At 32.7% G+C, this 12,734-nt stretch overlaps 1 protein-coding gene and 1 long non-coding RNA gene across 4 annotated transcripts; one reads left to right on the forward strand and one right to left on the reverse strand.

Moving 5' to 3' along the window:
* Positions 1–3,721: 3,721 nt before the first annotated feature.
* Trs31 (trafficking protein particle complex subunit 31) lies at positions 3,722–6,087 on the forward strand. The gene is made up of 4 exons (XM_014435388.3): positions 3,722–4,039; positions 4,116–4,242; positions 4,398–4,580; positions 5,944–6,087. Exons 1-4 carry the CDS (start codon positions 3,831–3,833, stop codon positions 6,040–6,042), a joined length of 618 nt encoding a protein of 205 aa, XP_014290874.1. The 5' UTR covers positions 3,722–3,830; the 3' UTR covers positions 6,043–6,087.
* Positions 6,088–10,191: 4,104 nt separating this feature from the next.
* Positions 10,192–11,553, reverse strand: LOC106690101 (uncharacterized). Of its 3 annotated transcripts, XR_002945439.2 has the most exons (4): positions 11,465–11,553; positions 11,069–11,366; positions 10,850–10,968; positions 10,192–10,770 (listed from the first exon to the last, which is right to left on the reverse strand). It is a non-coding gene; the product is annotated as an uncharacterized lncRNA (long non-coding RNA). The 3 variants fall into 3 exon arrangements; XR_002945440.2 differs by having other exon boundaries at positions 10,850–10,960; positions 11,069–11,545; XR_002945438.2 differs by having other exon boundaries at positions 11,069–11,545.
* Positions 11,554–12,734: the final 1,181 nt, after the last annotated feature.

The following is a 12,734-nucleotide window of genomic DNA, read 5'->3' on the forward strand; positions in this document are numbered from 1 at the left end:
TACGTTATGCTGAATCTTGAATAAAGTATCGGTCTTAGCAGCTTTGAAAATCCAATGAACGGTATTTAATTTGGTTAAATCTACCTTTTCCACACGTTGGCTCTTGAGTGGACGGTTTAAGTTCTGTCTCCTTGATAGAAGTTCTGTTCTGGGGACTTATACAGCCAGTAAAGTGGCAATGTCAAGATTCATTTCTCTGGGACGCCGTGAAATAAATTTTGACTAACTCAGGTGGAATTCAACCCCATATCCTTCTAAACTAAGCGCTCTGGGACCCACAGATAAAGAACTTGACCGCGGACAGAGCTTAAAGAGGAGGGCCCTCACCTCCGGATTTTAAAAATAGTACCATTTAGAATGGATATTTCACAAGTAATAAATAAACATTACAGGTAATAAAGGTAATACCCAACACAATTTATTCCTTTTTTCACAGTAAAGCATTCACTAATTACCTGTTTCTTTTCTGTTTTAGAGGGATCGGGGAAAAAAAGAACTTAAAAAAACTTTATTGGTATCAAACTTACAAAAAATGCACTATTACTACAAATAACAAAGTAACAACTCTAATAACTGAATGACTTTTTTAGCTCTGTAACAGGGGGCTACTTTATTTTATTTTATTTTTTTTTTTTAATAATTTATTTATTGTTATTTACAACTGTATACACATATATACAACAAGTAAATCTGCTATAGGTGACATAGTGACAGGATACAAACATGTGGAGAATCTACCCACTGATAGAACTCCAATAACATTTCTAGAGGATCTCGAGGCCATGTTCTTTTCAGACGCCTAGGAGGATTATTAGGTAATGAAGGAGAGGCCAGGTTAGAAACAAGTGGATTTGGATGGTTGAGAAGTTTGTTATGGAAGGAACGATATCTGGATCTGGCCGAATCGGCAACATATGGAACATTGAGGTCCTGATTTGTGACAAAGTAAGGAGCATTAAGGAATTTACGAAGGATTTTGGACTGTAAGGATTGGATTCTTGAGGAATTTGATGGTTTAGTGGAGCCCCAAAGCTCAACTCCATATGTCCAGATAGGCCTTATAATAGTCATGTAGATCAGTCTTTTGTAATGGATTGGCAATTTAGACCGTTTGTCTAGTAAATGTTGCAATAATCGGAATCTACGAGCAGTTTCTTGTATTTTTTGTCTTGAATGAGGATTCCGTGCAGTCGTTTGTCGAGATGTAGTCCTAAGTAACGGATCTGTTCGACAGGAATAAGTGGGGTATTATTAAAAGATACTGTAGGGCAAGAGGTCATGGATTTACGTCGAAGGGTAAATGTGATTTGGTGGGATTTATTGGAATTTATTTTAATCCTCCAGTTTTGGCACTATTCTTCATGGGTGGTGATGTGGGATTGGAGGGTTTGGGATACAATGTAAGGATCATTGTTCACTGACAATAGACATTTGTCATCGGCATACGTGGTGAGGATAGTGTCAGGATGGGTTAGGATGTCAGCTGTGAAAACTGTATAAAGGATAGGACCAAAGATACTACTCTGAGGTACACTAGCAGACTGACGGAATAGGGATGAATAAGCGCCGTTGTAATTTACTTGAAATAATCTGTCGGAGAGATAAGAACGGATAATGAGGAAGTATGTAGGGGGTAGGAATTTACGGATCTTGTATAGCAGTCCTGGGTGCCAGACTCGGTCAAAAGCCTGTTCAACATCAAGAAAGACACCGGAGCAGTACATTCCGCGCTCCATTGAAGACGAGACAACATAACCACACGATGGCATTGCTGGATAGTGGAGTGGGATGTTCAGAAACCAAACTGGTGATCTGGGATTATGTGGTTGGAATCAAGGTTAGGGTACAGGCGTCTTAAGATGAGTTTCTCAAGGATTTTGCCCATGATAGGTAACAAAGCGATAGGACGGTTGGAGGATGGGTATTCAGGCGGCTTTTGAGGTTTGGGAATCATTTTGATTATGGATAATTTCCATGGGCCAGGAAAGTAAGTGGGTCTGAGTACAGCATTGTAGATGTAAGTGAGGAATAGAACGGATTTTCGAGGAAGATTTTTTAGAATATGGGATGTAATTAGGTCATAACCAGGAGCTTTATGTTTCCTTTATGTGACGAGGATAAAGGCAATTTTTCGATAGATAACTTTGGATGGATTGGTTTTTAAACCGTCTTTAGATACTGTATGTATAACCTAGGAATGGGAGTTCTGTTTTTATGAACTCGGTTTTATCTAGTTGAATGGTAATTGAATGTTGGCTTAGTTTTTGGAAAACAATTTCTAAATGCTGTAGATGATCCTCGATATTTTTAGAAAAAATAATTATATCATCTATATAGACTAAACAATTGAGGGTATTGCTTAACATCATGTTCATAGCCCTCTGAAAGGTTGGAGGTGCATTACAAAGTCCAAATGGCATTCGGAGAAATTCGTAATGACCAGATTCAGTAGATAAAGCAGTTTTTTCTATAGATTCTTCATCCATCTCAATTTGGTGGAAACCAGATGCTAAGTCAAGAGTGGAAAAGATCTTAGCGTTATTCAATTGATTAAGAAGATCTTCAATATTTCAATCAAGCAACGGAAATTTATCTGGTATGGGTTCCTGTTTCAATTTTCGGTAGTCAATGACCATCCGAATTTTCTTCGGAATGACTTTTTTAGCTTTGTAACAGGGGGATATAAATACAATAATAGTGGAAGGGGATAATGCTGAGTCAGATATATAGGGTTATGCACCTTAACTCGAGTCACAGTCCGCTTAGTTTCACTCAACTGATTGTTTAATTATTTCAACTGTTCTCTCTTATTTTGATTTAATAAATGATAAAGTTTTACGTACTAAAATTCTAGGAAGGAAATTTTGTGATCAGTGAAATATGTCGTGAGGGTTTGCGGACTCAAGTGAGCATACGTGAGTTATTTAATTAATGTCCAAATAAACTCAATACAAAATTTCATTTCATCAAGAAATAAAAAAAAATCATGACTTTGCCATCTATCTCATGTTCTGATATTGATTTAAGGAGAAAGCGTAAAAGAAAATATTTTTTAATAATGAAATGGAGCATAAGTTTTCAATTAAAACTACCAAACGTAGTTTTTCTGATATGTCATCGTTTTATGAATAGAATACTTGAAGAAGTGACTATTTCAGAATTCGTAAAAAGATTGATGTTAGGATGGTAAAAATCTTTAAATAGTCCTTCTGACTATTTCAATCACCAAGGCCAAAATATAATGATCATTAAAATACTGAGCTCCATCAAGGTATGATTTTGTCTTGCCGAATCTCTGTAAAAAGATTGAGCAAGTGTTCATTTCTTTGGGCATACAATGGGCTTAGAGACGTTAAAAAAAAATCTCATTTTACTATTCCTAAGCTCTGTCGATATAAGTTTGTAATTATGAGCGCCATTCTTGGTCTTGAATTTTAAATTTATAAAATATTAAAAAATAATGAAGATAATAACTCTAATTAAAATATATATTATGTATGTATAAATGAATGCGCGATGGAATTTGGGATAAAAAAGATTTAGGTTAATCGGGAAGATCAACTTTTAATTGTTGTTGTAATTCTTAGTTAGTAGCTTTGTAAAAGAAGTAACGGGAATCTCGGATCCCCAGACGCTAGTTATTAGCACAATTAGTTGCTTATCTTTTTTTTTTGACACTTATATTTCTTTGAACACACAATTCTTGAACGTTGATGTTGTCATTATAAGTGTTCAAAGGTAGATTGATAGATAACGTTAAATGTGTTTTTGATCTATAACTACTGTTTTGACAACTTTTATTCCATTATATAGAATTGGTCATTCCGAGTATGTTCGGGGAAAAATTTAGTGTGTACAACACATCAGTTTCCCCACCATCAATGATCATCTCTCAAGTTCGTCCGAAAACTAGTATTTTAGATAAATCTCTTAGTAAGAAGAGAGGGGAAGTTAGTCTGAGTTGTTATACTTTACTTTTTTCAGAATTAGTTCAGTATTGCCAAAACAAAGTACACACTGTTCCTGAACTCCAGAACAAGTGATTTTATTTTTAAACCTTTTAGCTCTGGACAAATAATTATATTTTACTTTTTTCTTAATTTAATTATCTTCAGGTTGTGTGACCTTGGCCAAGAAGTTGGTGTAAAACTTATTGATCTTTATTTTGTACGTGAAAGAAATTGTAAAAGGGAAACAAAGTTACTTCATATGCTTCTCTTCATTAAAACCACACTATGGAAGGTTTGTATTCTCAAATTTGTATTCTAATAGACAAGACATTAATTTAATTATTTTTTTCTAAAATAAATTGTAATGTTAATGAGGACAGTTGGATTGTTTCCATAGTTCTTGTATTGTTTTTAACTTTTATTATTATGTCATTCTAAATTTTTTAGGGTTTGTTTGGAAAAGAAGCAGATAAACTTGAACATGCAAATGATGATGAGCGTATATATTATATTATTGAAAAAGAACCATTAGTTAATAAATATATTTCAGTTCCCAAAGATAAAGGAAGTCTCAATTGTGCAATGTTTATCGCTGGTATTGTTGAAGGGATTCTTAATGCTGCAGGATTTGTAAGTTCTCTATCTTTTTTAAAATATTATTTTGAAAGATATTTATGATGGCTCTAGATTTAAATTTACCATGATATAATACTTTTTTTTTAGTTAATTAAAATGCATCTACTCATTTAGTTACATAGGTTTACAGAAAAAAAAAATTTCTTAGATCAACTTGAAAGCTCTATTTCTTCTTTAAACTTTGACCAAATTCAATTGTTTTGGTACCATTGTAAAGATAAGGTTTCTTTCTTTCCAGTGATAATAATAAAGTATATATTTGCTAGATTTAAAGGTAACAGGACCGTTGTGCAAATAAATAAATATATATATATATTGCTTTATATCTCAAACTAAAATTGTTTTAGTAGAACCCAATTTGTGCTATTAGGTGTATTTTAACTTCCTTTTGATGCCATACAAATTTCAATGTTGATGTTTGTTCAAAAGTTGACTGGTTGAGTACCAGGGGTATCCTGGATAGTTCTGACTTCAATATGTCAAGATGATCACACTTTGCTATGTTTTTTTTTATCCATATAGATTGCACATTTTATTTTATTCAATTTAAGGTTCTCCTTTCAAATAGACTCAGAGTAAAAACGTTTAAAGAAGAGAAAATAATAGTTAGATAAAGGATCATGAGAAGTTTTGTTAAACTAAAAATTTCAACTTATGCATAATTATAATCAACTTATCCATTATAATTGGAAACAAGCATAAAATCATCAACTTTTGAGAAATGTTATTTTTTTTTCTTTTCCAAACTGGTGATATACTGTTACAACCTCGAAGCGATAATTAAGGCAGGCTGTATTCACACAGAGGTGAAAAGGAACCGATCAGTGATATGAAATACCTACTAATTTACTTTGAGTCACTTTTACATCATGATGGTTACACATCGCTCAAGTTTTCTGAAGACATTTCATGCACGATATCCATGACAATACTGAATTTACTAGAGCTTTTGGTTGCTAATGAGTAGCCTTCTGAGTCTGTAACTGTTCAGTAACCTGAGTTACCGACTGGTTTAGTTTGTTTCCAGTAACTCTGTGAGCAGAGTCAGAGTAGATATGTCAAGATGGCTACAGTTAGCTAAGTTTTTGTTTTATCTTTAGAGAATAGATAAACATGTTATTGGCTTGTCCCTGACCATCTTGCTAGTTTTGCTTGTGGTACATAATGATGCATCAACTAAACCAATATCAACTCCCACGGATTTTAAAATTATCAAGTACTTATCTATTTAGACTTTTTCACTATGCTATAATTTCAGCTTGAAAAAAAGAAACAATATAGTTTTACTACTAAGATTTTCAAATTTTGTGCCTAATTTTTTAATGTTTGTTGTAAAAGCTGTTCTTTTTGCTTTCAGACAGCTAAAGTTACTGCTCACTGGCACAAAGGAACTACATATATGGTGCAATTTGAAGAAAGTGTTATTGTGAAGGATAAACAACTTGATGAAAAATAAAAACAAAATTAATGATATGTTTTGTAATAAATTAATGTTAAATTATGTAATTTTTTTTATATAAAAAAATAGTTTATTTTATTGCTTTTAGCAGCTAGAAAATCTCTGTTCTAAAATTAAACTAAGTAAGTTTTTCATCATATTTTAACAACTAACTGTTCTTTTCTGAACTATGATAAAAATTAGTATTAAAAAAAATTACTTGTGGAGCTTGTTTAAATGGTAGGCAATGCAAGAGTGGTTAAATGGTACCCAAAAGTCAACATAAACCATTTAGTACTGAGCAAGAACTACTCTTTACATCAAGGACCATGTGCTGACCTTCAATTGGCAATGCAAGCATACCCAAGAGTCAACATAAACCATTTAGTACTGAACAAGAACTTCTCTTTACATCAAGGACCATGTGCTGAAACCGTTTAGGCTTGAAACTGTTTCAGTTCTTTAGTTGAAACAGTTTTATTAATGGCTCTAGATCTAAATGGGTCCAAATGTACTATATTATAAGACAGTATGTAATGATAATATAACAAATAGATTGGGTAGGTACATACAACTTTTAATATCATAATAAGAATTGATTCATTTTCGAATACAAATTTATCACTTAATTTATTACAAATATTTTACTTTAATTCTTTAAAGATTCCAGGAATCATTCATAGTAAAAGGAATATAATAAAATTGAAAAACATTTCTTACCATTTGAACTAATTAAATAAATATCAAAACCTGAATAGATACATAATAATAATTTAAATAAAAGAGTCATAATACTTGACATGCCACTGTTATGGAAGAATAATTTTTCCCCATACGTAAAATTTTGTTAAATTGACTATTTTTTTGGCAGGCACAAAAATAGATTTACTTAATTGTAGGAAGATAGTCCAGATGGTGGTCAATAAAGGTACAAAATAGTAGAAAAAACTATTTAGTGTTAACTAACTATTAACTTTCTATTATTTTGTACATGTATTAACCACCACCTGGACTATCTTCTTACAATCTACTTCATATGATCAACTATCTCCATCCAATATGGATTTACTATATGTTTTTAAGTCAAAATGAATGATCTGATGAATTTGTCTCAGGTAGAGGACTAAGACAGGGGGATGCATTGGCCTGCCTCCTCTTTGATTTAGCTCTTGAAAAGGCCATTAGAGAATCTGGAATTCAAGTGGGCAGAACAATACAGCTTCTTGCTTACGCTAATGACATTGACATAGCTGGACTCTCTTTCCAAGCTGTCTGATGGATTTATGAAATTGGCTGAAGCAGCAAGAAAAATGGGGCTTTAAGTGAATGCAGAAAAGACCAAATACATGGTTACAGCAGAAATCCCCAGGCCCGGTGAAGAAATCAGGATCGGGGAATATACTTTTGGAAAAGTCCCCCGAGTTGATGTATCTTGGATTGCACATAACCCAAGACAATGTTGTTGACTCTGAAATTAAAGAAGAGTCCTATGTGCCAACCGCTGTTATTATAGCCTCAGTCCCTATTTTAGGAGCCGTGCCTTGTTTAAGGACACCAAGATTTATTTGTATAGAACAATTATTTGGCCAATTCTTCTGTATGGTTCGGAAACATGGACTATCTCCAAGGCTGGTGAGCACAACTTAATGGTCTTGGAGAGGAAGATTCTCCGTAAAATATTTGGAGCTGTCAAGGTTGACCAGATAGGGAGATGTTGAACAAACCAGGAGCTCAAAGTTTTGTATAAGGAACCAGACATTGTCCAGTTTGTGAGGCTCAGTAGATTGAGGTAGACAGGGCATGTTGCTCGGATGGCTGAGAGCGATCTGCCAACGAAAATAGTGACCGAGGTACTAGATGGAACAAGACACAGAGGAAAACAACACCTTCGATGGAGTGGTGATGCCAGGACCATGATGGGAATGAGGAACTGGATGGCAACCTCACAAGATCGTAATGATTGGTGGAGGCTGATGCAGGAGGCCAGGACCCAACATCAAGTTTTGGAGCCGAATTAATAATAATTATAAGTCAAAATAATTGTGCTTACAAAATTGCTACTTTGGTGAATTTCTAAGTACAATTATATTGTCCCATTAAGAAAATTCATTTTTGAGCCCACTAACAAAATAAAGTGAATTTCAAAGAGTTAACATTGGCGTCATTATTCTTCCGAACCAGCAATATGATGTATCTATTAGATATTCTCCTGGCAATCACATCCATTAGATCTGGTTTCATCTTCTAATCATTCACTTATACTTCAAATTGGGAACTTACTTTAGTTAATGTCACTTATTATTTTTTTTTTATTATAACTATGGTATTTTTTATTTTATTATAACTATCATTTTTGAACAGTGAACTTGCCTTAAGTCTTCATATGAACCTCGGGCATCAATGCTCCCTGTCCAGTGTTTCTTCCATTGGGATGATTTATTTATATACAATTTATATTTTTATTTTATTTATTGATATTTACAACTGTATAAAATATATATAAGTAAATATGGGTTTAGTTATACAATGACATGATATAGACATGTGGAGAATCTACCCATTAATAGAACTCCAGAAATATTAAGCATTTCTAGAGAAGAAGGTCTCAAGGACATCTTTTTTTCAGATGCCTAGGAGGTTTAACAGGTAATGAAGGATAAGCCAGGCTAGAAACAAGTGGGTTTGGGTTGTTGGTAAGTTTATCATGAAAGGATTGGTGTATGGTTTTGGCTAAATCAGCAGCATATGGGACATTGAGTTCCTGATCGGTGACTTAATTTTATCTGTAGGAATTTAGGGACCTTGTATAGCAGTGCTAGGTGCCAGATTGATCAAAAAGTTTAACTTTTTAATACTTATTATATGTTATTTTTCATCTAATAAAAACTGTTATAGCAGAATAAATAATTATCTGCTATAGCTGGTTTGGAACTCAGGCCTTGATTAGGGCACAATGCATTACTCACTGAGCTACCCAGCTCCTCTTCTGTATAAACAAGCAAATTAAGCTAAGTACATTTAGAAATTAGTAAGGTATGTAATGTATAAGTTTTGTGTAATCAAACAATTAAATTAATTTACTTCAATTGATGTTGGCTCCATGTAAAATATTACATTTAGCAACAGTACAGTAGGCATTAAGTTCAAGTGGCCTTTTTGGTTCTCAGACTTATTTATTTTATTTTTTTAAACCAAAAATAATATTAAATTAAAACACCACACCTCAATAGCTTGGGACTAAGCCAAGATATCTCAAAAACCATTGGAGACGATGATAAGGCAATAGAATTGGTGTTTCAGTTTTTGAAATCACAAAATTTACTGACATAAATATAACTTGATCGGAAGAAAAAAAAAAAAATTAAAAATAAATAAAATAATCAAATCAAAAAATAAATAAAATTTAACGAATATTAGCAAAATTAAATAAAATATAAATGGCGTTGATGACCAATGAAGTTTGGCGCCTCTAAACAACCAAACAAACAAACAATATTAATGTAAAAAACGTCATCCAACTTTTAAGAAACTCCTTTTAAAGTCTTGTTGAAATAGACATAACAATCACTTTAAAACTACTACTAATCAGTGCCTAACACAATTATTGAAAGTCGGAACAGACACTAAATTTGTTAGGATCAAATAACAAAACCTTATATTAATTTAAAATCTTTTCTCTCAAGTGTATGATTTCAGATCAATTCAACACAAAAAAAGACCATTGTGAATTTTGCTATCAAGGCCAGCGCATCTTTGAGATGATGCAAAGATATACTTAGCTCTGATAGCTAATTATCTTTTCTCCTGCCTTTAAGTGGCTAACATGTATTCCAACTTTATGAGTTGAAATATATTCGATTTCCCATACAGTAAGTATTTATCAATCATTATTAAGATATATTTTATTTTGTTTGTACTTCATTATATTTTCAGATTTCGTATTTATGTTGTTTACACACACACGATCCCACACAGATATAAAAGTTAACTGTACATTGAAGCGTGGGTTTGAATTAACAGATATTTACCATTGGTATTATTTTTATTTAAAATTCCAATTAAAATATACAATAAATCCGTTACACCAATGGGTAGCTGGCATCCGTAGCAATGCCGCAGTTGTTTTTCTTGTTCCTTATCATCTTGATATAGCCACTGATACCCCAATCCTCACCCCAGGAGTTCTTCACCAGCCAGTAGTCTTGGCCGCTATCGGAACCGTATCCGACCGCAAGGACACCGTGGTCCAGCTTTGTGGAGCTGCAGTACTCCTCGTAGTAGATACCTGGAGAAAGTTGAATGCATTAATATATAAACATATACTGAAATTATATATAAAAAAGATCGCTAACAATGTCAGAAGATATAGTAATATCCTTGCCTGAATCATAAAGCTGGAATGAATCAGCACTTGCGTCGATGGCCACAGATACAGGTCCAACGTCTACAACAAAAGAGAAACACCTCGGCTGTGTAAGGATAGGATGCTTCAGTGTCGATTCCTTTATTTTTCTTTACATATTCGAAAGTATAGTCCATCAAGCAACCGTTAAAGGATTCGTTTCCTTCTGATGTGGAACAGTCCATCAAGTTCTGTTCACTAACTTGTATGTTTTAATTCCATTAGCGTATAAATCATTATGCTTTGGAATTCGGAGCTTGTTATCGAAGTAGATATGTATATATGGTATATGTTATCCTCAGTTGGTCTTCATTATTAGTCGCGTAATGTTTTTCGTATTTGATCTAAAACGGGGTAATCATCACTATTTTCGGAATGCTTTAATCAAAATTATTGAATAATTATGTTACCCCAAAAAGTTACCTTGTAAGCGGTCCAGCGGTCTTCCTCACTTTGATTAAAAGGTAAGGAAAATACTAACAACGCAAGAGTTAATCTAATACAAATTACTAATGATAACTCTTCATCTTTAACCTGCAAAGCTATGTAGTTAATTTTATTTTTTCATTACAAACAAAATAGTAAGAGATTTTCAAGATGCACACATAAATAAAATTAACATTATTTAATTAAAACTCCTACCTTTGCCAATAGAGATGTTCCTTCAACTGCAGCTGGGGATGGTGTATCTTTCTTCACCAAAGTGGAGTATTTATAAAGAGGGTATTAGCCATGTTTTATCTGATCCGCTGTGAGTAGTCACTTTCCTGTTGATAATACTTTTTTCTAAAAGGGTTTACACTGTGAAACGTATGGTTAGCCATTCTTAGCTATTTCGACAATCGTAATACATTGTTTTGAAGCAAGTGGTTCTTATCTGAAAACTTTCAAGATAGAAAGAAGCAATAATTCTTCCTGAAGTGTTGCAGTAGAGCAGTTTCTAAAAATTGTATAATTTTGATCAGAGAGGGCCATTAGCTAGCTAATATTTAGATAGCTAAGATAACAAACTAATAGCTATATAGTTATCAGAATTACTTTCGTTAAAAATGGAACTAATTTAGTTGTTAACCTTTAACTACCACTAAGTTTATTAACTAACTTAGGTGTTAGTCGAAATGAACAACTATAAACTATTTTAGCTCTAGACACATGACAACTAAAATTAATTCAAATTAACTTTAGCTCTTGAAAATAAATGAAAACTTTTTTTTTATTTTTATTTTTCGGATATCCTACATATTAGGAACCCCATAATATATTTTAGAAGACGCTGAAAATGAAATCGATTTTATATTCGTGGAATTGCTAATCGATTTATTTTTACTATTCGGACAACATTCTAATTCTCTTCAAGATTTTAGCTTATCACATTTTCGTCCGAAGCCATCCAATTAAGGTAGTTCAACTGTTATTTACAATTGTAGATATCTGGGCCCTGTTTCATGATGGAACTAATAGTATTAGTAAAAAAGTACAAGTGTACAAGTTACAAAGTACAAGCTTAATACTTGTACCGGAAGAAGTGAGTTCAATTGTACTATTGAAAAATTACAAGTAAACATAAGAGAAGGTTATGCATTCTTACCATTGGTAGATCGTGAACCCGTTTAGCTGTTAATGCGTTCAAAAATCGCTTTAAGAATTAAATTTTCATCATATAGAGGTATTTTTTTTAAAGTAGCAAGTATTAAAGTATGAAGTACGAAAAACACCGTTGTTTCACACATTTCCTGACAACATTATACTAAAACCATAAAATAGCAGGCAATTCACTAATCTAACATTAGCTTTAGAAAAAAAGCCTTACCCGATTTATAAATGTATTTTTAAGTGGAAAAATTCCGAAATCTCAATACAAAAGAATATAATTGAAAATATTGAATTGATTAATAATTTAAAATTGTATGAATGTCAGATCAATGAAATAATCAAAACTTTTAAGACAAAACAGAAGGATTGTAGATTGCTTTATAATTTTAATGCCGTTCACAATTTCAATATTAGAAGCAAAAGTGACATAATTATTACAAATAATTAAATCATAATATCGCTGAAACTGTGAAAATGTTCTCATTAGATAATGTTTACCGAACTATACTATTTCGTTATCCGATAAGAAAGTACAAGCTCTAGTACTTTTAGAATCGAAACTACAAGTTAAATATTTCAAAGTACAAGAGATTTTGTTTCTACAAGTGATCACTTGTACTTTCGTCGAAAATATAGACGTATTTGCTTGTACTTTTAGTACAAGTCTAGCTTCACTTGTAATATCACAGTACAAGTGAATTGATTATCGCGTTAA

This window comes from Halyomorpha halys, unplaced genomic scaffold (assembly GCF_000696795.3).
Source record: "Halyomorpha halys isolate HHAL.00 unplaced genomic scaffold, Hhal_1.1 Scaffold1578.1, whole genome shotgun sequence".
Taxonomy (NCBI): Eukaryota; Metazoa; Arthropoda; class Insecta; order Hemiptera; family Pentatomidae; genus Halyomorpha; species Halyomorpha halys.